Raw genomic sequence first — 27,547 nt, forward strand, 5'->3', positions numbered from 1 at the left:
CTTAAGTAGTCTACAGGTTTGAAACCCTGTTAAATCTGACTTACCAAGGAAACATACTTTGTTAAATACCCATAGAATCACATAAAAAAATATTCCTGCAATTCTCTTTATATGATGAGATAAAACCCATCACATCTGTTCATAAAATACATTTTTATGTGACCACATTAGAATTTGAGGCCGCATGAGAACTTCAACAACTCATCTATGTTCTGTTAAACTATGTTTGCACTGTTATGTAATGTGTTGATGTCCAGTAGGCATTTGCACGAGTTCATCTCATTTACAAGAGGAGGTAACCTTGCAGATCAAGCCCTCTGACGGTCTCTCGCTGTTTGCTCTCTTGTATTTGTGCAACACTTTTTTCACAGCGGATGGTTTTTCACTGCGGCGTAATCTCTGAGACAAAGGCTTTTCCTGAAACATGAGGGCCCTGGGCCTGTCCTGTATTCATGCTGCTGTTGCTGTACTTTGTGAAATACAACCAAATGTCCATGTAATATAGACGGGTCAGACATGGATTACAGCTCCATGTGGTTTTCTTGGCTGATTTGTGTTGTGAAATGGTTTATCTTGTGATTTGGGCCTTGTTTCTTCCTCTGTCCACAGCGCTTCTCCTGCCTGCCTGTGTGGAACAAAAGATTAGCAGCCAGGAAATGCCCCAGCCAATCAGCTGCAGCCTTACATCCTGTCAGTGAGAGCAGGCCACTCACAGCCTGGCTTCTATCCTAGCAGCCGATCGGCCAGCCTGGAGAGCCGTGGCTATGCTCTGAGCAGGGTGAGGACTTAGAGGGCTGTTTGTCCTCCATGTTTTAACAAGCATTGACATATAACACACTGAGTTTGTTAGCCATGCATCCACAGAGGTAAGCTTGATTTTTATTATTTCACTTCCTCTTTAATAAGCTACCAGCTACTGTGTATGTTATGTGCCTCAGGAATACAGGTTTGTCTCATGGAGAGAGAAGGGGGGAGAGAGCCTGCTAGTCCCTAGAACACAGGAGTGGAGCCTGGCAGGAGAGCAGAGCACAGCAGGCTGCCTCTCCTCTGCTGACTGTATATGTCTCTGGTGACATAGGGGATCAGCCTGTCTTCATACCTTTGTACAGAATATACCATGGCAAGAGGAATATATCCCTTTTGGAATAAGGCACAGGATTGATCAGTTTGGCTAGGCTGTTGTTGGGTTGTAAGGGTTTATGACTGTGTCACAGGCCTGTACATTCAAAATGGAAGGTGTGGGGAGGGGTGAGGGCCGTAGCAGGGAGAGAGAACATTCATTAGGGGATCCCAGTGGATTTAACAGATGGTAAAGAGACAGCTCAGCAATGACAGCACAGCAAGAATGATTTAGGCCTCAGAGTGGTATTAGTGCATGGCACTACTTGTAATCTTACAACCTCTAAGCAGGAAGTAGTCAATCAAGATGAACTATTAAAAAGGCATATCCTGATGGTTGTACAGTCAGGGTGTTTTTCCAGACTACTGTTTATAACAATGGGTAGTATTCACATTCTTGTTTTAGCATGTAGAATCATTGAACATGTTTCGTCTGGGTTTAAACCAACATATACAGTACTGTTTTTAAACAACAAGCTGAAATAAAATGTCTCTGAATGTTAGATTATATGCCTCAACAGTTTAGTATCTGGTGAGAAAATCTGCCTAATGTTATTTTTCAGTTCACAGCTTTCTCTTTGCTGTGGAGTGGCATCCATTTCAGAGAGCTTCCCCTTTCTGTGCCTCGGGTCTAGACACTCTGGGTGTTTGTATGTGAAGCCTGATGAAGGGAAGCAAGGCTGCTTCAGACAGAGCCTTGGACAAAAGTATATAATTATCCCAAAAAGGATATGAGAATCTCTACGTCTCTAGTGGAACTCATAGAATTTGCGCACATAGACGAATGCTGTATGTCGGCAGATGTTTTGACAACAACCATGCAATATCTGGCATGTAACATCAACTGCCTCAAATTGAATTGCCTGAAAAACAGCTTCTATTACCAGGCCATCAGACTGTTTAACAGCCATCACTAGCCATCCACCAGGTGATAAACACTCACTCACACAAAACACACACCTCATACTCACAAACGCATGCAGCAAAGCCTACTCACACACACAGCCAATGCTGCTGTCCCATGTTATAGAGACTTTAAACCACTGGACACTTTCGGTTTCACACGAAGCAAGAAAACCATGTCATGCTGGAACTCATTTTTAATTATTCACCATACCTGAGTAGTCTGACCTTTCCTAACGACCTTCACGTTGTTCAGATTTATTCTCCATGTTAAACCATCATTGTTTTTGTCCATTATGATCTTAATGGCAGCATTAGTATTTATTTAACTACAAATAGAGATCTGGTACTGGTTCTGGTACAATAAGTAATAGCAATACCACTGTTGGTTAAAAGTATAGAGACATTGTTAAGGTCCAAGCCCTTAAGGATTTATTTGACCAAGAGGTAATGCCAGTAGGAAAGTATTGGACAGGGAAAAGGCGTTGGCACTGGCTGCATGTTCTTCAGTCTAAACCACAGCCGTCCATTTTGATTCCGAGGCCTGTGACATTTCCAGCCCTGTCTTTGTAAGGCCCTTCCTGCATTCCTGTGAGCCGGTCTACTGGTAAGCTGTGTGTGCTTTCTACAGCAGCTCGCCTCAGCCGGAGCCGTGTGTGTGCAGTGTGCTCAGCAGGCAGGGAGGGAATGTCTTCAAAATGGACGCTATACACACTGCCTCAGAGCCGTGGAGGAAGAGGGAGGGAATCTGATACGCTCCCTCTAAGCCTGTGTAACTGCATCCCTCATGTTTTAGAAAATGCACACTGCCAGTGAGGGCTATATGGACTTTGAGGGACTTGGTTGCAGAGGTTTTGTGAGAGTGAGGAGAAATCCTCTCTGCATTGCAGCACTGTGTCTGAGGAAAGAGGGGAGAATATAGCCTGTGTGGCACACTAAGCCCGGCGCCCAATCAGGCAACTCCTCCGTGTGGCGCACAAACCAATCAGAAGCCCACAGCTGAGGTTAAAGATTGACAATCGCAGAGAGAGCAGCAGGAAGAGCAAGGCCCTTCTGGAAAATTCTGCTTTGTCTCATCCCCCACCGGCCTCACTAATTGAAAAAAAAAAAAAAAAGCCTGAAGAATTCTGTGCGTAAAGAGAAAAAAGGTATGCTGTCAATTTCCTACATTGAAGCATGGGTTTTGTGTCAAGAGACGGTATGGGAAGGGTGATATCACTATATTCATGAAAAGAATGTATTTTCTGCAATGCTTTAACAACAGGAAGGGGTGTTGTTGGAAGATTGGGAGGCATTGATTTATTGTGTTTTCACTGTTCTCTCCCTCTGCTCTCCTGGCCTGGGGAGGAGGGGATGTAGCTGAGGGAGACAATCTCTGTCTTTGCTGACAGGTTATGTCAGAGGTGGAGGCCAGTAAAGCCAATGCTCTGTCACTGCAGATGTAGCTGTCATTTTCTACCCGAGATGGTGAGGAGAACTAAGACAGAGAGGGGGGATAGAGAGGTGGTGGAAAAGGGACTACATTTGCTGTTCTAACAGGGAGCTGCTATCTTTGTTTCCCGCAATCTCGCATTCTAATTATGTTGCTCTCCCCAAGCGCTAAATAAAAAGCTTGTGAAATGGAACCCATCTGAGCTGTGAGACAGTAGCTTGTGCCTTGGCGTCAAAGAAAATGGCTGAAATAAGGGGATCGACACATTTGGTGTCTGAATAACAAGGAGGTTGATGTTGAGCTGATACTGAGTAAAACAGTGGCTTTCCCACAAGAAAGTACTGTTTAAATTCAAGGAAGTGTGCATTTAAATGATGCACATGCATAGGGCTGGGGCTGTGTTTGTGCAAGACAAAGAAACAGGAATGTTTGAGTTGCTTCTCTCTTGAGGGATATGATGCGCATGAGTGTGATGTTGCATTTAGGGGGGTTTGAGACGGGATAGTTCCATTATAGAGGGCATTGTAGTCACCATGCAGTTGTAGAGCGGATGGTTCTCCATTGCCCCTGCCTCAGTTCAGCCTTGACCTGTCTCTCTCAGAAGTCTCAGTCATGGGACCCAAGGGTGGTGGGCTCAGGATTCATGGGTGACAGGAAGGAGAAGATTTATTGAGTTTAATGCATGATTATTTTTCAAGTCATGTTGAAACTAGGACACATTTAGCTGTTGGTTACAAACCAGTTAGTTACATACAGTCCCATCCATGCCCAGTCATTTACAGTAGATGAGATGTCTGTATAATTTGTTCATCTGAGAAATCCCCTTTTGACATCACAGCCTGGTCTCATAGACTAGACGTAACATAATAAACATAAACCTCTTGACACTCAAATTAGTATGATATGGTATGGTTACATAAGACAGAAGGTTTCTTAAAGCTGCAATATGTAACTTTTTGTGCAACCTGACCAAATTCACATAGAAAGGTGAGTTATAGATATGTCATTCTCACTGCAAATCTAAGAAGTGGTAGATCTGTTCTATGTACGCTATATCTATGCTTCCTGTGCTTAAGTTTCATTTTTGCGTCTTTTGTACACCAGATTGGTTATGGAAAATATATTTCACAGTGGTTTAGATGATACATTGATTCTGTATACGATACTTGCTAGTTTTGTCACATAAACTGAAATTAGGCAAACTATTCGAATTTTAGCAACCAGGAAATGGCGCGGCGATTTCTGCATAGTGCATCTTTAAGGCTGGTCAGGGTGGGTGGGTGTATAACGTGAATGTCTAGCAACCCAAAGGTTGCGTGTTCGAATCTCATCAGACAGCATTACAATTTTAACTACTTTGCAACTACTTAGTATGTTAGCTAACCCTAACCTTAACCCCTAACCCAAGCCACCTAGCTAATATTAGCCACAACTAATTGGAATTCGTAGCATATCATATGTTTTGCAAATTCATAACATATTGTACGAATTGCAATTCGTAACATATTGGAGGAATTGTAATTCGTAACATATCATTCAAAATGGATGAGTCTTGGGCGGCAGGTAGCCTAATGGTTAGAGTGTTGGGCCATTAACCGAAAGGTTTCTAGATCGAATCTCCAAGCTGATAAGGTAAACATCTGTCGTTCTTCCCCTGATCCTAGGCCATCATTGTAAATAATAATTTGTTCTTAACTGACTTTTCCTGGTTAAAAAAATCAAATAAATGGACATCCATAAATGAATACATACCATACGGAATGTAGCATATCATATATCAATTGGAGTGTCCCCGGATTTACATTTACTATGTTACATCTACCCCTGAGTCCAGGTTGGACATCAATGCATAAGTGTGAGTTCACATGTAAATAGGATTCAACACAATTTTATGAAATACATGGCTTCACAAAAGCATGTCTAATCCCTGAGACATTGTTCTAATGAGACAATGACAGATGATTGGTACCTTTTTTTGACCAGAAGTTGTTTTGAAGATGGGGAGAAGTACAGTGCATTCGGAAAGTATTCAGACCCCTTCCCTTTTTCCACATTTTGTTACATTACAGCCTTATTCTAAAATGGATTAAATACACACAATACCGTATATTGACAAAGCAAAAACAGTTTAAAACAAATAAAAAAAACAGAAATACCTTATTTTCATAACTATTCAGACCCTTTCCTATGAGACTCGAAATTGAGCTCAGGTGCATCCTGTTTCCATTGATCATCCTTGAGATGTTTCTATAACTTGATTGGAGTCCACCTGCGGTAAACTCAATTGATTGGACATGATTTGGAAAGGTACACACCTGTCTATATAAGGTTCTACAGTTGACAGTGCATGTCAGAGCAAAAACCAAGCCATGAGGTCAAAGGAATTGTCCATAGAGCTCCGAGACAGGATTGTGTCGAGGCACAGATCTGGGGAAGGGCGCCAAAACATTTCTGCAGCATATAAGGTCCCCAAGAACACAGTGGCCTCCATCATTCTTAAATGGAAGAAGTTTGTAACCATCAAGACTTCCTAGAGCTGGCCGCCCGGCCAAACTGACCAATCATAGGTGAAGGGTCTTGGTCAGGGAGGTGGCCAAGAACCCAATAGTCACTCTGAAAGAGCTCCAGAGTTCCTCTGTGGAGATGGGAGAACCTTCCAGAAGGACAACCATCTCTGCAGCACTCCACCAATCAGGCCTTTATGGTAGAGTGGCCACTCCTCAGTAAAAGGCACATGACAGCCCGCTTGGAGTTTGCCAAAAGACACCTAAAGGACTCTGACCATGAAAAACAAGATTCTCTGGTCTAATGAAACCAAGATTGAACTCTTGGCCTGAATGCCAAGCGTCACGTCTGAAAATCTGGCACTATCCCAACGGTGAAGCATGGTGGTGGCAGCATCATGCTGTGGGGATATTTTTCAGTGGTAGGGACTGGGAGACTAGTCAGGATCGAGGGAAAGATGAACGGAGAAAAGTACAGAGAGATTTTTGAGGAAAACCTGCTCCGGAGCGCTCAGGACCTCAGACGGGAGAAGGTTCACCTTCCAACAGGACAATGACCCTAAGCACGCAGCCAAGACAATGCAGTGGTGGCTTCAGGACAAGTCTCAATGTCCTTGAGTGGCCCAGCCAAAGCCCCGATCGAACATCTCTGGAGAGACCTGAAAATAGCTGTGCAGTGACACTTCCCATCCAACCTGACAGAGTTTGAGAGGATCTGCAGAGAAGAATTGGAGAAACTCCCCAAATACAGTAGTGCCAAGCTTGTAGCGTTATACCCAAGAAGATGCAAGGCTGTAATCGCTGCCAAATGTGCTTCAACAAAGTACTGAGTAAAGGGTCTGAATACTTATGTAAATGTCATGTTTCAGTTTTTTCTCCCAATAAATGAGCAAAAATGTCTAAAAACCTGTTTTTGTTTTGTCATTATGGAGTAAAAAACGATTTAATCCATTTTAGAACAAGGCTGTAACATAACAATATGTCAAGTCAAGGGGTCTCAATACTTCTCGAATGTACTGTATGTATGTAATAAAAAAGGTTCTGCATTTTTCGACACACAGATCAACTGTACTAGTTGTTCAGGCATTGATCTTGTCTCATCTTGATCACTGTCCGGTAATATAGTCAGGTGCAGCAAAGAAAAGACCTACTGTAGCAAAGCTGCAGCTGGCTCAAAACAAAGCAGCACACCTTGCCCTTAACTGTACACACAGAACTAATATCAACAACATACAGTACATAATAGTCTCATGGTTGACGACAAATTTACTACTTCTCTTTGTCTTTTTAAGAAACATTTGTGTATCGAAAATGCCTAACCACTTGTATAATCTATTTGCGTACACTTCAAACAGCCATACATAAAACCAGACATGCCACTATGGGTTTCTTCACGATACCCAAACCAAAACCGGTTTAAATGTGTCACTCAGTTATTTATAGAGCCATATCATCGTGGAATGCTCGGCCACCAGAGGTTACTCGGGCGAAAAGCAAGTTTAGCTTTAAAAAACAGATTAAAAAAACATATTGCATCACAGTGGCTCTCTTCATTAAAAAAATTACATCTCATTTAACTGTACTGTATTTAAGAATATGAATAGGTACGGTTGAAGTCGGAAGTTTACATACACCTTAGCCAAATACATTTAAACTCAGTTTTTCACAATTCCTGACATTTAATCCTAGTACAAATTCCCTGTCTTAGGTCAGTTAGGATCAACACTTTATTTTAAGGATGTGAAATGTAAGAATAATAGTAGAGAGAATGATTTATTTCAGATTTTGCAACCTTTTATCACAGTGGGTTAGAAGTTTACATACACTCAATTAGTATTTGGTAGCATTGCCTTTAAATTGTTTAACTTGGGTCAAACGTTTTGGGTAGCCTTCCACAAGCTTCCCACAATAAGTTGGGTGAATTTTGGCCCATTCCTCCTGACAGAGCTAGTGTAAGTGAGTCAGGTTTGTAGGCCTTCTTGCTCGCACACACTTTTTCAGTTCTGCCCACACATTTTCTACAGGATTGAGGTCAGGGCTTTGTGATGGCCACTCCAGTACCTTGACTTTGTTGTCCTTAAGCAATTTTGTCACAACTTTGGAAGTATGCTTGGGGTCATTGTCCATTTGGAAGACCCATTTGCGACCAAGCTTTAACTTCCTGACTGATGTCTTGAGATGTTGCTTCAATATATCCACATCATTTTCCATCCTCATGATGCCATCTATTTTGTGAAGTGCACCAGCCCTCCTGCAGCAAAGCACCCCCACAACATGATGCTGCCACCCCCTTGCTTCACGGTTGGGATGGTGTTCTTCGGCTTGCAAGCCTCCCCCTTTTTCCTCAAACATATTGATGGTCATTACAGCCAAACAGTTTTATTATGTTTTTTATTATGTTATGTTTCATCAGACCAGAGGACATTTCTCCAAAAAGTACAATATTTGTCCCCATGTGCAGTTGTAAACTGTAGTCTGGCTTTTTTATGGCTGTTTTGGAGCAGTGGCTTCTTCCTTGCTGAGCGGCCTTTCAGGTTATGTCGATATAGGACTTGTTTTACTGTGGATATAGATACTTTTGTACCTGTTTCCTCCAGCATCTTCACAAGGTCCTTTGCTGTTGTTCTGGGATTGATTTGCACTTTTCGCACCAAAATACGTTCATCTCTAGGAGACAGAACGGGTCTTCTTCCTGAGTGGTATGATGGCTGCGTGGTCCCATGGTGTTTATACTTGCATACTATTGTTTGTACAGATGAAAATGGTACCTTCAGAAGTTTGGAAATTGCTCCCAAGGATGAAACAGACTTGTGGAGGTCTACAATTTTTATTCTGAGGTCTTGGCTGATTTCTGTTGATTTTCCCATGATGTCAAGCAAAGAGGCACTGAGTTTGAAGGTAGGCCTTGAAATACATCCACAGGTACACCTCCAATTGACTCAAATTATGTCAATTAGCCTATCAGAAGCTTTTAAAGCCATGACATACATTTCTGGAATTTTCCAAGCTGTTTAAAGGCACAGTCGACTTAGTGTATGTAAACTTCTGACCCACTGGACTTGTGACACAGTGAATTATAAGTGAATAATCTGTCTGTAAACAATTGTTGGAAAAATGTACTTGTGTCATGCACAAAGTAGATGTCCTAACTGGTGTGCCAAAACTATAGTTCGTTAATAAGAAATTTGTGGAGTGGTTGAAAAACGAGTTTTAATGACTCCAACCTAAGTGTATGTAAACTTCTGACTTCAACTGTATGTAAATAGTATTGTTGTGTCTTTGCTATATATAACTCTTATTTCATTTTTTTATTTAGTGTAATATCTTATGATGTTCTTGTCTATAACTGTTCTGTATTCTGTCATGTATTTGTACGTTTTGTGTAGACCCCAGGAAGAGTAGCTGCTCAATGTGCAGTAGCTAATGGGGATCCTAATTAACTAAACTAATCATTTGACCTAGTCCAATCACATTCTGTCAGTTTGACACTCTGGAACTCTTAACGTTGGAACACTGCTTTACTAGGCGCTAATTGATACAGGGAACCCGAGTGTTGGCTTCTGCGATGCATTAGCTGATGCATCAGCTGACGTCGCATCATATTCTACAAACACTTCCTACCTTTAATATGGTGGTCTATTTAGCTGATCAGTTTTACTCACTCATTCTCTGCTACCTGTACTTCTGTTGGTTGCTTGATAGTATGAGGTTGCATTTTCTAGCACCCACCCCATCCTCCACCTTTTTGGTTCTGTGTTTCCTTCTTGCAGTGGGATTGATATAGCGTAACCTGCCTGTAATTATCATTAGTATCTTAACATGACACACGTAGTGAGCTACCCCAAAGGATCAGAGCCTAACGCCAAGACTAATGTATTACATGTTGTAATCTTTTTTCAAATAAATGGTTAAGTGAATACGTGGCGTTTCCTGTTTCGAAATTGCCTTACTAAACATTTTCCTTCTCCCAATAAGAGAGGGACTCTTGCTGGCCATAGCCGGCACCCAAATGAACAGCGTGTGTCTGTGTCCAGTCAGAATTGGTTGAGACAGAGTCTGCTTCTGGGCCAAATGGACTCTCGCTCTAAGAATAACCCCATTGTAGTGAGACTGAGAGAGTGAGTCTCACTGCCAAGTGAGTCTGTGTTAAAGCAGACCTTTATAGCCAGACGGGATTATGTCTTTCCCCTGAAAATGATACTAGATCCACACAAATAAGATTTGTGAGACTTCAGCAGATGCTCTTTTACAGTGTGATTTTATGATTGTTACCAAGTGCATACTGAACATACTGTGGATGAAGCCGTCTCTGGTGGAAGCATAGTGAGTCAAACTGTAGAACGCATTGGATGAAATGATCTATGTTGGGAGTCTTTTTCTGGAGGTGTTGTCATAACAGGGCATTAATAGTGCCTCTTTTCCCTGCGTCAGTGTGGCTGAGGAGGAGGTGAAGACTGAGTCGGATGCAGTAGAGGGGATGGAGATCTCTACACGATCCAAAGGTGAGAAAAAAACCCACAAAGCTGAGCTGTACTATTACTTATGATTGCCTATGCCTGCGGGTAGTATGTGGTGGTGGTGAAAGGGTTTATTTTATTGTTTCTGTGTTGAGTGTACTGCATGTGTGCATGCATGTGTCTGGTACAGAGCTGAACGACACAAGGTACAAGATGGAGGCTAATGTGCTGCTTCTGTTCATATCGCTGTCATGTCTTATCGCTATGGCAACTGGTTTTATCTGCTGTACAGTATGAAAACAATGAACTTCTACTGTTCTATGGCTAGTACATGCACCTTCTTCTTAGAGATAGTGCATCTGTCATGTTGGCTTGTCTGACCTTTGACCCCTCTCTGCAGTTTCAGTCCCTGGGTCAGTGGAGCGGGCGGCGCAGAAACGAAAGGTGCCCAGCCCCCCTCACTCATCCAACGGTCACTCCCCTGCTGAGACCTCCTCCAGCCCGGTCAAAAAGAAGAAGAAACCAGGAGCAGTCAGCAGCAGTAAAGACCAGGTGCACCCTCCCCCTCCACTCTCCTCTGTGCTCACACTGTGGGGCTTTCAGAGGCTGCTGGGTTTCTGTTACACTGCAATATATCCTCCTAAAAAAACTAACTTTCGGTTCCAATTTTGTCTTTTGGTATGCCATGGGACTATTTGATGTTTGTGATACCAAGGGTTTATATTTTCTTATAGTGTTACAGTAAGCCTATGTCCTAATACGATTGTTATCTAACTGATTATTGTTTCATTAATGTGTGTTTTCATGCTTAATTTTGCCTACTGAAATCAAGAATTTGATTGAGTTTTCAGATATTGCTCAAAGAAAAACTGATGCAATTAATGTTTAACACTTTTATCAGCTTTATAAATGGTCAGTTATAATAGCAACATTGGCTTATAAGCCATGGATCAAAGCTTGTCTCAATGCAAAACAGTAATGGGTGTGGACCAAAACACAGTTTCTCAGATCCAATCAGTAAGTGATACTAAAGGCTAGTTTCTCATACTGATCCTTTTCACTGTCTTGACCTTTGAAAAGGGATTTGCAATATAATCTACAGTGATTCTCTTCCAGTTTGATAACAGAAATTATAAATGAATACATTTTGGAATACCTTATGTTGCAACACAGGGTTCTAAGCAGTCTGTGCTTTGGACCGTTACTATGTAACTCCTGTTGATTTTTATTTTTTTGCATGTCTGTGCTACTCATGTAATCTCACGCCTAAATTAAATGTTGAACCCCTCCAACTTTCTCCTTCTCTTGCCTGCATTTCAGTCAGAACTAAGACATGGTCCCTTTTACTATGTGAAGCAGCCAGCACTCACCACAGACCCTGTTGATGTTGTACCGCAGGACGGCAGGAATGACTTTTACTGCTGGCTGTGCCACCGCGAGGGCCAGGTGCTCTGCTGTGAGCTCTGCCCGAGGGTGTACCATGCCAAGTGCCTCAAACTGCCCGCAGAGCCCGAGGGTGACTGGTTCTGCCCTGAGTGTGAGGTACTCGCTTGTGGGTGGGACTGGAAACCAGTTGTCTACTAGGAAGATGACTTTAAAATGCGTGGGAGGTTTTAGGCTGGGGGATGAGCCCTGACTATGATGAAAGACATCCCTATTTATAGGAAGTTAGAGTTGAGAAAAATCTTGGCGCTAAGAGAAATTCTGATCATGTTGGTTTACGATGTTGTCAAGGTAGTAAAATGAGGCTTGATACTGAGAATATCCTTTGAGATGTCAAAATACGTTTGAAGCTAACATCTTTCTCTCTACCTCTTTTCTTTCAGAAAATAACAGTTGCTGAGTGCATAGAGACTCAGAGTAAAGCAATGACGATGCTAACACTAGACCAGCTGTCTTACCTGCTAAAGTTTGCACTCCAGAAGATGAAACAGCCAGGTGTAAGTGCACTGACCTCCCTCTTCTACCTGGCTGATTAGTCCCAGTAACACTATAAACAAATATCAGGTCTGTTGGGAAATCAACTGGATATAGTGCATATTGCAATGGCTTGTGCTTCTGCTTTCACCCTCCCCACATTGTCATGGAAGAACTCTACCTAATTTCTACCTTTTCTAACTGTTGTCATTGACTAATTGTTTTGACAGTAGATATATTGGACTATTGAAGAATAGAGATAGATGTATTAGTAATTCCAATGCGAGTGAACAGAGCTCTCATACAAACACAATGGAATGGTCTTGCGCTTGTTGATATGGTCTGATTCTAAGACTGCTTAATGCTTTCTCATGGTTTTATTTTCCATCAGTGATGATGTCCATTGCCCCTGCCCTAATACACGGAGAACTGCACCCTGCCAAATGATTTCCTATACTCAGTCTGAAGTATCTTTTGGTGTTCTGGTTACAAAGTGGTTACCTATGTCATAAGTAAGGAAGCTCTCTAACAACACTAAACCACCCCAAGCCTGTTTTCGCCAGTCTTCTCCTCTACAATGGCATAAAGAGGAAAGGGACCATTGAACCAAGGGTGCAGTTTGTAAAGCGTGGTGTGGTGAGGATACAGTTGCCCCTCTTACTCTTTTTCAGGACCAACCACGCTCGTCATCTCACTCCCCCCATGCAGCCGCCACGCAGAGAAAGGCTTTTAATTGGGTAATCAATCAACCACACTAAAAAAAGACCCCATCATATTTTCCGTTCGTTTTTTTCCCTCCTGTTTGGAGTGTTCTTTTTGTTTTGTGTGTCTGTTTTTAGTTGCTGTTGTCTGTCCTGGGGTGGTAGAGTCTGGGTGGTAGAGTCTGGGTGGTAAGGTGTGTGTGTGTGTGTGTTATGGAGGTCATGCAGTTGAATCCTAAATTGAGATGCGTGCAAGGCAAGCAATTTTAAATCTTGACCTAAATTTTGAATTGATGCCAATTTTATATATTTACATGAAAGTTGTAGCTGTGCTTGTGTCTCAAGTTAGGATTTGGCCTAAGTGAGGCCTGTATTTGGAATATGAAGGTTAATTCACTGTGCACGTATCTTTTATATCTTCTCCAGACGGAACCCTTCCAGAAGCCAGTATCTCTTGAACAGCATCCGGACTACGCAGAGTATATTTTTCACGCCATGGACCTATGTACATTAGAGAAGGTTAATGTTCTGTGCTTATTTCTTTGTGGTTAGAACTACAATCCCAAACCTCACCAGTTGTTGATCACTGACCTTTTCCATTTTATTTTTCCAGAATACAAAGAAGAAAATGTATGGCTGTACCGAAGCTTTCTTGGCAGATGTGAAATGGATTTTACACAACTGCATAATTTATAATGGAGGTCAGTGTCCGTGTTTAGATTGCAATGGATTTTCACTGGTTTTAATAACTGGTTTGTAGTTATTTCTAATGGTGACCTTCTTATTCCAGGAAATCATAAGCTCACTGCCACAGCTAAAGTCATAGTGAAAATCTGTGAACATGAGGTGAGTATGGGAAGGCGTTCAATCCTTTTTTCAGGCCTTCAGAAGACACCTACAATTGTTACACCTACAATGATTCTTCTCTTTCAGATGAATGAGATTGAAGTCTGTCCGGAATGCTATCTGTCAGCTTGCCAAAAGAGAGACAACTGGTTCTGTGAGCCATGTGTGAGTTCAGTTACTTAAACTCCCTTATTTACTTGTATCAAAGCTTGTGCTAAACGAGTCATACATTGGAATTGTAGTGCCTTGTGTATACTGAATGCTGCCTATATAATAGTCTCAGTATTATAAGTAGTCTTCCTGCTTACTTTGCTCAGAGTGATCCTCACCCTCTGGTGTGGGCCAAGCTGAAGGGGTTTCCATTCTGGCCTGCCAAAGCATTGCGGGACAAAGATGGGCAGGTGGATGCTCGCTTCTTTGGGCAACACGACAGGTAATTCCCCTTTGGTACCTACCTATGTAAATTATACTCATCAGAGCATTTGCATTTTTCAACTCTCTGTCTCTAGCCTCTGTCTCTAGCCAGCTGTTTAGTTATGTTATGTTTCTACACCTTCCAGGGCGTGGGTCCCCTTAAACAACTGCTACCTCATGTCCAAGGAGATTCCCTTCTCTGTGAAGAAGACTAAGAGCATCTTCAACAGCGCCATGCAGGAAATGGAGGTCTACGTGGAGAACATGAGGAAGAAGTTTGGAGTGTTCACCTACGCCCCCTTCAGGACGCCCTATACCCCTGACAACCAGTACCAGATGTTGCTGGACCCCGCCAATCCCTCATCCGGCTCGGTCCGACCGGAGAAGCATGAAAAGATCAAGTTCAACTTCGACATGACTGCATCTCCCAAGATGCCCTTGTCCAGGAGCGTGCTGTCAGGAGGGGGCGGGTGCATGGGCGGGGTTGGAGGGAGTACAGGCCGGAGGATCTCCCTGACAGATATGCCCCGCTCGCCCATGAGCACTAACTCCTCTGGTCACACAGGCTCTGATGGAGAGCAGGAGACACCAGACAAGGGCCAGGCTAGAGCCCCAGCTAGCCACTACAGTGCTGGGGAGGAGTCCATGGACTGCACAGGTAGGTACTGCACACTGCCTCTCCAACGGTCTGGAGAGTCCTGTGACTATGGAATATACTGTAACAGCAACATAGACTCTGGTTTTTGTTTTAAATCAAGCACTGTAAACGAAAGGCATGTTGAGTTCTTCTTCAATGCACAATTGCCATACGTTATTTTAACAAAACCTACCTCTTAAATGAAGATCCAAAGAAGAGCATGACTTTGATAGATACTGTATATCTGAACTCTCCCCACAGCATCACCGGCTTCCACTCGACCTGATCCTGTCTCTGGTGCCAAGGACAGCCCTAAACCATTCCACTCCCAGGGCCCTGCCCTGCCTCTCGTTCCCAAGCAGGAGAAAGCAACACCCACAGGGAGCATCCTTAATCTCAACCTGGGTGAGCTGCCACACACCTGTCATCAAAACCTCAGTCATCATCAAAGTTCAGCTATTTAGCACACCTGACCTGGGTAAGGCTTCATGACAGCAAAACACTATCCATAAACCCTAGAAACCTTAACCACATGTAGAGGCAGTCCTACTTGATGGTCTAGTGATTGTGGCTGATTTCAACCAGCTCATAACATTGTTTGTGGTTTCTTGTGCTGGCCTTTCAGACCGAAGCAAAGCCGAGATGGACCTAAAGGAGTTGAGTGAGACTGTGCAGCAGCAGCAGCAGCAACAGCAGGGGGTGCCACCAGTCCTCACCTCACCCAAAAGACAGATCAGGAGCCGCTTCCAGCTCAACCTGGACAGAACCATCAAGAGCTGCAAGGCCCAGCTGGGTGAGTGACCTAACCGCACCGCTAGAAAATAACCGCTTATTAAGATACCAGGACAATTCAACTTTTTTTTTTTACTTGTATGAAAACAACCATGGCTGAAACCTTTGATGTTATACATTTACCCCAATTTCCCCTCTCTGCTTACAGGTATAGATGAGATCTCTGAGGATGTGTATAAGGGAGTGGAACACAGCGACTCTGAGGACTCTGATAAATCAGATTCGAGTGACAGTGAGTACGCCAGCGACGAGGAACAGAAACCTAAAGTGGGCCAGCACACTGAGGCCAATGACAAGGGCGAGAAGGACCCTTCCAAGAGGGGGTCCAAAGACCCCCTGCCCTCCATCCAAAACAAGGAGGGCAAAACAGAGGGGCCAGGGCCAGCAACTGCAACCATGGGAGATGCAGGGGTAGCATCTACCCTCTCTGAATCCTTGTCGAAAGAGAAGCAGGGTGTAGAGTCAGACAAAGAGCCGCCAGAGAAAGCCAAAGCAGTCCCTGCGTCCCCAGCCCCCAGAGAGAAGCCCCAGGTGAAGCAGGAGGCCAAGCAGACCTCTCTGGTGGATGACTCCGACTCTGAGAGGGAGCTGGTGATTGACCTGGGGGAGGACCAGGGGGGCAGAGACCGGAAGAGGACTAGGAAAGATGCACACGCCACCAAAGATCCACCAACCAATAAGACAGAGGGTGAGAGTCCTCCTATTCTCTACCACTATTTGACAAAAATAATAGTTGCTGTTATTAATTCATTTCTTTCCATTCTAGGTAAAGCCCCCACCCCGTCAAGTGCCCTTACTCCATCTCAAAACAACACAGCCCCTTCCTTAACCCCCAGTGTGAAAGATTCATCACAGTCTCCACTAGCCATCCCTCTAAACATGGTGCCCTTCACTACTGCTGCTCCCACCACCATTGGCCCCACCACCCTGGCCAGTGCCACATCAACAGCCCCCATCACAGCCTCCTCCGCCACCACAGCAGTGAAGAAACAGCGCCCTCTGCTGCCCAGGGAGACTGTCCCGGTGGTGCAGCGGGCAGTGGTGTGGAACCCCACCAACAAGTTCCAGACGTCCTCCCAGAAGTGGCACATGCAGAAGGTGCAGCGGCAGCAGCAGAATCCGCAGCCAGATACGCCTCAGCTGCAGACAGCATCTCCTGGCCAGCCACAGACACAAAAATTGCCCCAAACGCCGACATCTGCAACATCTTCATCATCATTATCGCCAGAGCAACCTTCCCAAAGCACGCGGTACCAGACCAGGCAATCTGTCAAAGGTACACCACAGTATTAGTTCATAATTAAATTAGCACACTACAGAGAAAGTGGAGACAGCTAAAAAACTATTTGAGTGCGACCGCAGGCCTAAATACCATGACTGTGATGTCAATGATTAGTTTTGATTGTTGTTGTTTACTGTAGCTGTCCAGCAGAAAGACCCCCCACTCAGTACGTCCACGTCGGCTGTTACCCTGGTGACCAGTATCCCAGCCTCTGTGGCCATGATGGCAGCTCCCGGAGTAGGCAGTGGCCCCTCCACCTCCATGGCAGGGGACTTTCAGATCCCCACCGCATCAGCAGACGTAGCAGCTGACATCGCCAAGTACACTAATAAAGTGAGTATGCAAGACTTGGAGTGATGGCCACAGAGTAAACAAGCTGAAGGATGTACACTACACTCACTATCAGTATATTACGATAGTTTGGGGCTTGGAGCAGAGCTTATTGAAGCATACAGACTTTTTGGGGACAATTTTACATGCACTCCATGACCAAAAGTATGTGGACAACTGCTCGTCAAACATTTCATTCCATTAATATGAAGTTGGTCCCCCCTTTGCTGCTATAAACAGCCTCCACTCTTCTGGGAAGGTTTTCCACTAGATGTTGGAACATTGCTGTGGGGACTTGCTTCACTTCAGCCACAAGAGTATTCGTGAGGTCGGGCACTGATGTTGGGAGATTAGGCCTGGCTCGCAGTCGGCGTTCCAATTCATCCCAAAGGTGAATTGAGGTCAGAGCTCTGTGCAGGCCAGTCAAGTTCTTCCACACCGATATCAACAAACCATTTCTGTATGGACCTCGATTTGTGCACGGGGGCATTGTCATAATGAAACAGGAAAGGGCCTTCCCCAAACTGTTACCACGAAGTTGGAAGCACAGAATCGTTTAGAATGTCATTGTATGCTGTAGCATTAAGATTTCCCTTCACTGGAACTAAGGGGCCTAGCCCGAACCGTGAAAAACAGCCCCAGACCATTATACCTCCTACACCAAACTTTACAGGGACTAGGGACTATGCATTGGGGCAGGTAGCGTTCTCCTGGCATCCGCCAAACCCAGATTCGTCCTTTGGACTGCCAGATGGTGAAGCGTGATTTATCACTCCAGAGAATGCATTTCCATTGCTCCAGAGTCCAATGGTGGGGAGCTTAACACCACTCCAGCCGAAGCTTGGCATTGAGCATGGTGATCTTAGGCTTGTGTGCGGCTGCTCGGCCATGGAAACACATTTCATGAAGCTCCCAACGAGCAGTTCTTGTGCTGACATTGCTTCCAAAGGCAGTTTGGAACTCGGTAGTGAGTGTTGCAACCGAGGACAGACAAGCTTCGTGCTTCAGCACTCGGCAGCCCCGTTCTGTGAGCTTGTGCTGCCTTCCACTTCGAGGCTGAGTTGTTGGTGCTCCTAGACGTTTACACTTCAAAATAACATCACTTACAGTTGACCGGGGCAGCTCTAACAGGGCAGGAATTTGACAAACTGACTTATTGGAAAGGTGGCATCGTATGACAGTGTCACATTGAAAGCCACTGAGATCTTCAGTAAGGCCATTCTACTGCCAATGTTTGTCTATGGAGATTGCATGGTGGTGTGATAAAGATTCTCAACCAATCAAATATTAGTTATTATTTAAAGGAGTTATTACTAGTCAGCGGTCTCTTGGGTACTTTGGACAGTTTTGCTTCATTTCTCCTTTTTCCTCAGATAGTGGATGCAATCAAAGGGACGATGACTGAGCTGTACACCGAGCTTTCCAAAAGCACTTCAGGGAACACAATAGCAGAGGTATGTATCTATCTGCTGGTCACTCTCAGAGGCACCGAATAACACCGTGCAAATAATAGTTAACTGTATGACTCTGGGGAGTGAATGTATGTCCTTGTCTCTCCCACACAGATAAGACGATTGAGAATTGAAATAGAAAAACTGCAGTGGCTTCATCAACAGGAGCTTTCAGAAATGAAGCACAATCTAGGTAAGGACCTTTGCATTACTCAAGCTTCCACTGCAGATGACCCAGTCAATTCTGGGTCAAAGGACTGTCTCTCAGTATAGACGGGTTGGTTACTTAGCAACAAAACCGATGTGTGCGCAACTATGGGGCAAAACGGATGGGGTTGGCTTAGATTGTTGACAACACGTAAACAATATTCACCTCCAATGTTTATTGAAATCATAAATACAATTGAACAATAAGCACTTGTCTCTCAAATACATTGCTATTGTTGTAGCTAGATGGCAAATGTTTGGCCATATTAGCATTGACATGATTGTTGACAACACGTAAACTATATTTTGTTTTCAATGTTTATTGAAATCATAAACGCATTTGCACAATAAGCACTTGTTGTTTCTCAAATGCATTGTTACAGTTGTTGGTTAGCTGGCTAGCGAATTTCGCCATATTAGCATTGACATGAAATCAGCCAAAACACCTCAAAACAAGACATGGTATCAATAACAAGGGACAATGAGCTGAAAGGAGCCACCTACAATTCCCCACATGGCAGCTTCTTGTTGCTAGCTATCTGACCATTCAGAATCATGATGCACATACATCATTTTCACAGTGGTGTAAAGTACTTAAGTAGTCCTTTAAAGTATTTTTACTTAAGTCGTTTTTTGTGGTATCTGTACTTTACTATTCATATTTTTGACAACTTTTAGTTATACTTAACTACATTCATAAAGAAAATAATGTACTTTTTACTCCATACATTTTCCCTGACACCCAAAAGTACTCGTTACTTTTTGAATGCTTAGCTGAACAGAAAATTGTCAAATTAACGCAGTTATCAAGAGAACATCCCTGGTCATCCCTACTGCTTCTGATCTGGCGGACTCACTAAACACAAATGCTTCGTTTGTAAATAATGTCTGAGTGTTGGAGTGTGCCCCTGGCTAGCAGTAAATAAAAAAAATAAAAATAAAAAATTGTGCCTACTGGTTTGCTTAACATAAGGAATTTGAAATGATTCATACTTTTACATTTGATACTTACAGTTGAAGTCGGAAGTTTACATACACTTAGGTTGGAGTCATTAAAACCTGTTTTTCAACCACTCTAGAAATGTCTTGTTAACGAACTATAGTTTTGGCACGTCGGTTAGGATTTACTTTGTGCATGACACAAGTAAATTTTCCAACAATTTTTTAGACAGATTATTTCACTTATAATTCACTGTATCACAATTCCAGTGGGTCAGAAGTTTACATACACTAAGATGACTGTGCCTTTAAACAGCTTGGAAAATTCCAGAAAATGATGTCATGGCATTAGAAGCTTCTGATAGGCTAATTGACATCATTTGAGTCAATTGGAGGTGTACCTGTGGATGTATTTTATGGCCTACCTTCAAACTCAGTGCCTCTTTGCTTGACATCATGGGAAAATCAACAGAAATCAGCCAAGACCTCAGAATAAAAATTGTAGACCTCCACAAGTCTGGTTGAATTTCCAAACGCCTGAAGGTACCACGTTCATCTGTACAAACAATAGTCCACAAGTATAAATACCATGGGACCACGCAGCTGTCATACCGCTCAGGAAGGAGACAAGTTCTGTGAATGTACTTTGGTGCGAAAAGTGCAAACCAATCCCAGAACAACAGCAAAGGATCTTGTGAAGATGCTGGAGGAAACAGGTACAAAAGTATCTATATCCACAGTAAAACGAGTCCTATATCGACATAACTATGACAGGCCGCTCAGCAAGGAAGAAGCCACTGCTCCAAAACCACCATAAAAAAGCCAGACTATGGTTTGCAACTGTACATGGGGACAAAGATCTTACTTTTTGGAGAAATGTCCTCTGGTCTGATGAAACAAAAATTGAACAGTTTGGCCATAATGACCATCGTTGTGTTTGGAGGAAAAAGGGGGAGGCTTGCAAGCCGAAGAACACCATCCCAACCCTCAAGCACGGGGGTGGCAGCATCATATTATGGGAGTGCTTTGCTGCAGGAGGGACTGGTGCACTTCACAAAATAGATGGCATCATGAGGATGGAAAATGATGTGGATAAATTGAAGCAAGGTCACAAGACATCAATCAGGAAGTTAAAGCTTGGTCGCAAATGGGTCTTCCAAATGAACAATGACCCCAAGCATACTTCCAAAGTTGAGGCAAAATGGCTTAAGGACAACAAAGTCAAGGTATTCACAAAGCCCTGACCTCAATCCCAAAGAAAATGTGTGGGCAGAACTGAAAAAGCGTGTGCGAGCAAGGAGGCCTACAAACCTGACTCAGTTACACTAGCTCTGTCAGGAGGAATGGGCCAAAATTCACCCAACTTATTGTGGGAAGCTTGTGGAAGGCTACCCGAAACATTTGATCCAAGTTAAACAATTTCAAGGCAATGCTACCAAATATTTATTGAGTGTATGTAAACTTCTGACCCACTGGGAATGTGATGAAAGAAATAAAAGCTGAAATAAATAATTCTCTCTACTATTATTCTTACATTTTACATTCTTAAAATAAAGTGGTGATCCTAACTGACCTAAGACAGGGAATTCTTACTAGGATTACATATCAGGAATTGTGAAAAACTGAGTTTAAATGTATTTGGCTAAGGTGTATGTAAACTTCAACTGTAAGTATATTTTAGCAATTACATTTACTTTTGATACTTAAGTACATTTAAAACCAAATACTTTTACGCAAGTAGTATTTTACTGGATGACTTTTACTTTAGTCCTTTTCTATTAAGGTATCTTTACTTTTACTCAAGTATGACAGTTAGGTACTTTTTCCACAACTGCGATTTTCACGAGGTTGTCAGCCAACCCGTCTATTACAATGGATGTCATTGACTGAGGAGAATTAATCACATTATTCTATAGAAAGGGTTATGTTATTGTCTGATGTGTGTACATGTGCAGAGTTAACCATGGCTGAGATGAGGCAGAGTCTGGAGCAGGAGAGGGAGCGTCTGATGGCGGAGGTAAAGAAGCAGACAGAAGTGGAGAAACAGCAGGTGGTGGATGAGACCAAAAAGAAACAGTGGTGTGCCAACTGCAGGAAGGAGGCCATCTTCTACTGCTGCTGGAACACCAGCTACTGTGACTACCCCTGTCAGCAAGCCCACTGGCCAGAACACATGAAGTCCTGCACACAATCAGGTAACACACACCAGCCATATTCAAAGCTGAATTTATACTAGTTAAAGAACATTGATTCCATCTGAATACAGCTACTAATTGTCTTACAACTGTATAGTTATATATTTATGTTCTTCTTTTGTAGCGACAGCCTCACAGCAAGAGCCTGAGTCAGGGTCCACGGCAGACCCTGCAAACAAAGCCTCAGGACAGTCCAACAGTGGTCAAACTTCTCCCAGAGAAACGACAGCATCTGCCCCCACAGACAAAGACTCTAACATGGAGAAAAGCAAGGACAATGTCACTGTCAGTCTGTCCTAACACTGAGCCCCTGCCCTGGCATTGAGTTATCACACTTGAACCTGTAACATAAAATACCGACACCTTCTTAGCTACTGTACATGGACATGTTTCGTTAGCATTAGTCTTTTCAAGCTGCTGCTCTGAAGGTATCAAAATACTTTTTTATTTTAAGTGATAATGACCAGAATTTCATCTTTCCCAAACGCTATAATCATCCTTCTCCATCTCAAATCCAGATGTACCATGGGACAAGTAACCACTAGAGAGCGCCACCTGTTCTCTTAATCACTGTCACCTTGCATTACACACGCTTTGCAAGCTCATAGAGAAGCAGCTTTTCATGGCCAAATTTGAGGGTTGGGTGTGTGAGGCAGATGTACAGAAAGTGTATCTATTGTTATACGTAATATTAATAAAACTGTATTGAGAGTGCATAATACATTTTGGTACTGTGTGAAAGAATTGGACAGTTTGGTCAATGATCACCCAGATGACCAAACTTAATGTGAATGGACCAGAATGGAACATGGCTTCAGATTATTGTTGATACAAATTATTTTCAACCGCCATCTTGTATGTTAATTTATTCATTATTTATGCTGGAATGTTGCCTACAGTTTTATTGAGGAGATAATGTTTGATGGACTGCCTGTTGAATTAAGACATGGTACAGAGAGTTATATGAAGCTTTTCCATTTCAGAATGTTTTTCTTTCCTCCCGTAGGACTAACGTTCATCATAATGCAACCGACATTTGTCCTGTATTCATATTTCCGTGTTCATACTCTTTCATCTTGTATTGTTGTCACTGAGAAATAAACCATATTTATGGCAAACACAGGCCCTGAGAGGGAACAGAATACAACACTAGTTTCTGAAAGCCCTTGCATTTTCTATGTGTCTCCCACACGATGATACAAAAACATAAATGTATCTGGTTGGAAATGATCGGCTACGGTGAACTGAACACGTCTTTGTATGTCAGGTTTGAACGCTCTACTACAATATATTCACTCATCTGCCGGAAACCCCATTTGATTTTCAGACTATTCTCCTACAGCATACTGTAATGGAGTCATTCCTCCCTGTTCCGGTATAGAGAAGAGACTAAAGGAACTCTGTTGTATTTCATGTTTGTTTACATTCTGTAAATAAATAAAGTGTGTTGTTCTGAAACTGTCTGACCTTGACAAAATACCATTGTTCCCATCCTATCAGAATAAAGTCCTTGGGCTGAGAGCTATTCAACACGTGGTAGCAGCATGGCTCTAATGTGCCACCATTTCGGTCGCATATGCCCTCAAATATGTTGCTGTGTGACCTGGAATTTTGATTTGGAATCACCAGTGTGCCTACAAAAATATTCACCAACATATGGCATATGGCAATGCCCTGGCTTCCCCGTGTTTTGTTTTGGAATCAGAATCTTTCCACTCCTGGCCTTCATTAGCGCTGTGGTAACAACTGTGCAATATAGCCACATACCTTCCAGCGCTCCTTTATCTGACAAATAGTCTGCAACATTCTGGGGGTATAAAGCGGTCCCTGTTCCAGGGACATCACTGGATAAGAAGTCCAGGCTGCCAACGCTTTGCCATATATGGACATGTGTATGTGAAGTCCGAACTAAGTAGCTCTAGCACAGATAGAACAATGAGACAGATATTTCACTGGATGTATAAATGTGAAGCATTCGGTTGGCGTTTCCACTCACTACCAAATATGGTGAGGAGAGGAAGCCCAGTGGCCGGCAGTGGGAGAAGATTGAGCGAGATGGATTTTGGCCGACATTCTGCTAATTTTCTCATCGATGAAACATTTGATCTAAACACAGTTTCGTTTGTAAACTAGAATCTGTTACGAACAGAGTGGACACATTTTTGTAGACTTTACCATTTACCAAAGTTTAAAAAAATTGCAAGTGCGAATTTACTTCAGAGTAGGCGTTCCCTAGAGAAAATATGCAAATAAGTGCTATAACGCACCTTGCTTGTTCTGTCCACTATGATTCATTTGCTTCCATTTGAAACGAAGGGCAGTGGTCTATCTTGGGTTAGTTAAACAAATCTTCGGCTCTATTTAATTGGTCCGGATTTGTTTAGATTTTTTTAATCTAGCTTGCGATTTAGCCGTGAAGACATCATGGATTCATAACCCTGTACAGTAGATGAAATGTGCGGTCCAAACACTTACAATACACACCCTCGTCCATTTACCCTCGCCTTATGCCATTGGGGGAATCCCCGTCGCAATCCCCTCAGCCCTCGTTTTTTGTCGGGTGTACAATTATGTTCACTTCAGGGCCTGAAACTCCCCATAATTCAATTATCGACGACTGTACATCCGCTAAGAAAAGTATACGAAAACTTAAAAACAACATCAATGGAGAAGTAAACATACAAGTGTAAAACGAATAAGTTAGAATTTGTGCTACTAATGCACATAACGGCACAAACACGTCTCGTAAAAATTAAATATGTTTTTGTTTGGTTATCTTTTGGAAATTGTAGAAATTAAACATTTTCCTTCTTCAGAAGTTCCAGCTAGGCAGGTTAACGTTAGTTAGCTAATATACAATATTTAATATAAGTAGACATGCACTCATAATTGACTGTAGCGAATATAAAGCACCCACAAGCTACCCGTGGCTGAAAACGTAATTATCGTGTGATGAACGAGTGACGAATTTCCGGCCAAGGATGGCCCATTTCAAAAAGTATTCTTTCCTCCCTTGCCTCTTGCCCTGCAAGTGTATTCTCGTCAAACGTCATCAGAAGTGTCCACTTAATTTGAGGGCTGAGGGGAGTGTCTTTTAAGTGTTTGGACCTTAACAGAAGACAAAAGGATGAGGTTAATGGATCATCAGCAATGAGGACAGACAGATAGATAGCTAGATAATGTAGCTACTTAGCAACAAAAATATTTCACGTTTTAATTTTTTTATAACAAAGTAAACCTGAGTGTGATGCACACAAGTTATATTCACAAAATGATCAGCTGGTGATTGTTTAGCTGCAAATAGCTAGCTGCTGTAGCTACAAATAGCTGGCTGCTGTAGCTAGATGGGTGATGCATATTTAGGGTGTTAATAAAGATGGGCAAACAGTTAGAAGTGGTTTTATATTACATTCACCTGCACGTATACCTAGCTAGCTGCCTGTAACTACATTGCAGATATAAGCAGTGTCAAGATCAGAGCTCCAGCATGCTCGTTTTGAGAACTTACTAACTAGCTTCTGTAAAAAAAAAATATATATATATATATATATATATATATTAAATACAAAGACAACACACCAGAACAGGACATTTCCTTACTCCCACCTGGCCTATTAGAGGTCAAGATGGAGCTACCAGCGTATTGCTTATATCCAATACTTCCAGATCTACACAACAAGTTTCTAAGGGCTATAGGTTTATTTGTGTTCCAGGGATTAGTACCAATGGACCAAGACCCTGGGCTCTGAGTCCACACCCAGATCAACACTGCATTCATGTGGTCTAATGGCCAACACCACAATAACAAGAGACTATCGGTGCTATTAGGTATAGTAGGGCTGCCTATACAAGGCTTAGTAGGGATCAGCCTTTCCGGGCATGTAGGGCATTGGTCACCAACCCTGTTCCTGGAACTCCACGTGGTGTGAAGGCTTCTGTCCCAGCTAACACTATGAGGACTAATACACTGGAGGGTTTGTAAGTGTTGGGCTTGACTCCACTGCTTACCCCACAGCTCCACATGGTTGAATAGTGTCTAATGTCCTGTTGCAGGTAGGCAAGCTATATAATTACTCTAAAACATAGCTACAGGTATAAGAGTAGGCATGGTAAGTTGACTAGGCCTACTTATAATAGGTAGGTTTGGATGATGATCACTTAGCACCCACAGGGCAGGTCATACTTTATCTTGGCTTTAAAGTAAAGTAGCCTTGCACAAGCCTTGGCTTGTGCGAGCTGAAACGACTCATAGGAGCAGGAGCCTATTTCCGGTTTCTGTAGTGTGAGGCATCTTGATGTACAAGTACTCCCCCTGCACAGGATGCTAGTCTATCACAGGGCCTTGGCTTTAAGGGGAGAGCAATATCTGCATCATCGTAGGTTATTAAGTCTATTTCCTCAGTGTGTGTTACAGTTAATAACTATTAAAACCTGAAATGTTTCTGTAAATATTTTTCATGATGTATCTGATCAATTACGCATGTATCTATTCATATTTCTCTCTCTAGTTCAGGAGCCAAGGAGAGAGGATGCGCATGGAGAGGAGGGCTGTGGAGAGGAGGGCCGTGGAGAGAAAGATGCATGTTAAGTACAATTTCACTAATCTGAAATGGTGGCAGAATCTCACACAATACTATTAGATCTCCACTTCAAATTCAAAGCACAACATAGCCCTATAGTAAGTAGCCTTCACACTGGGCAATTTCACAAGCTGATTGTATACTCTGGAGCCTCTTCCATCTATCCCTTCCTTCTGCGTGTACGATAGCTGTAAATACATTGGGAGAAGATAAAGGCCATTCTACTAATGTTGTTTACCCTGTCATATTGTGATAGCAAAGGAGCCTTGTCAGCCACAGACGGCATGCGGATGACAAGCAATCTACAAAACTTATCGGGATGCTGTGGCTCGTGGCAAATTCATGGCTAAAATTACACAGTGACATATCTATTAGACATTACATTTACATTACATTACATTTAAGTCATTTAGCAGACGCTCTTATCCAGAGCGACTTACAAAATGGTGCATTCACCTTATGATATCCAGTGGAACAACCACTTTACAATAGTGCATCTAAATCTTTTAAGGGGGGGGGGGGGGGTTAGAAGGATTACTTTATCCTATCCTAGGTATTCCTTAAAGAGGTGGGGTTTCAGGTGTCTCCGGAAGGTGGTGATTGACTCCGCTGTCCTGGCGTCGTGAGGGAGCTTGTTCCACCATTGGGGTGCCAGAGCAGCGAACAGTTTTGACTGGGCTGAGCGGGAACTGTGCTTCCTCAGAGGTAGGGGGGCCAGCAGGCCAGTGGTGGATGAACGCAGTGCCCTTGTTTGGGTGTAGGGCCTGATCAGAGCCTGAAGGTATGGAGGTGCCGTTCCCTTCACAGCTCCGTAGGCAATCACCATGGTCTTGTAGCGGAT

General features: G+C 43.0%; 1 protein-coding gene across 7 annotated transcripts; it reads left to right on the plus strand.

Moving 5' to 3' along the window:
• Positions 1–395: 395 nt before the first annotated feature.
• Positions 396–23,589, plus strand: LOC106582906 (MYND-type zinc finger-containing chromatin reader ZMYND8). Of its 7 annotated transcripts, none has more exons than XM_014166514.3 (21): positions 396–866; positions 10,390–10,460; positions 10,816–10,967; positions 11,736–11,957; positions 12,242–12,355; positions 13,004–13,069; positions 13,460–13,552; positions 13,647–13,734; positions 13,824–13,879; positions 13,967–14,044; positions 14,197–14,312; positions 14,440–14,951; positions 15,192–15,335; positions 15,556–15,723; positions 15,871–16,410; positions 16,489–16,998; positions 17,144–17,337; positions 18,708–18,788; positions 18,900–18,978; positions 21,887–22,126; positions 22,251–23,589. In XM_014166514.3, the coding sequence occupies exons 1-21, from the start codon at positions 853–855 to the stop codon at positions 22,424–22,426; spliced, it is 3,714 nt and encodes a 1,237-aa protein (XP_014021989.2). In that variant the 5' UTR covers positions 396–852; the 3' UTR covers positions 22,427–23,589. The 7 variants fall into 7 exon arrangements, with proteins under 7 accessions (XP_014021989.2, XP_014021993.2, XP_045561769.1 ...); XM_014166518.3 differs by having other exon boundaries at positions 11,814–11,957; XM_045705813.2 differs by having other exon boundaries at positions 396–778; positions 11,814–11,957.
• The last annotated feature ends 3,958 nt before the right edge of the window (positions 23,590–27,547 follow it).

This window comes from Salmo salar, chromosome 22 (assembly GCF_965601325.2).
Source record: "Salmo salar chromosome 22, fSalSal1, whole genome shotgun sequence".
NCBI lineage: Eukaryota > Metazoa > Chordata > Actinopteri > Salmoniformes > Salmonidae > Salmo > Salmo salar.

Coding starts and splice junctions, on each gene's coding strand:
- LOC106582906 (XM_014166514.3), top strand. Junction 13,735..13,823: donor CTGCATAATTTATAATGGAG/GTCAGTGTCCGT, acceptor TTCTTATTCCAG/GAAATCATAAGCTCACTGCC. Junction 16,411..16,488: donor ACCAACCAATAAGACAGAGG/GTGAGAGTCCTC, acceptor TTTCCATTCTAG/GTAAAGCCCCCACCCCGTCA.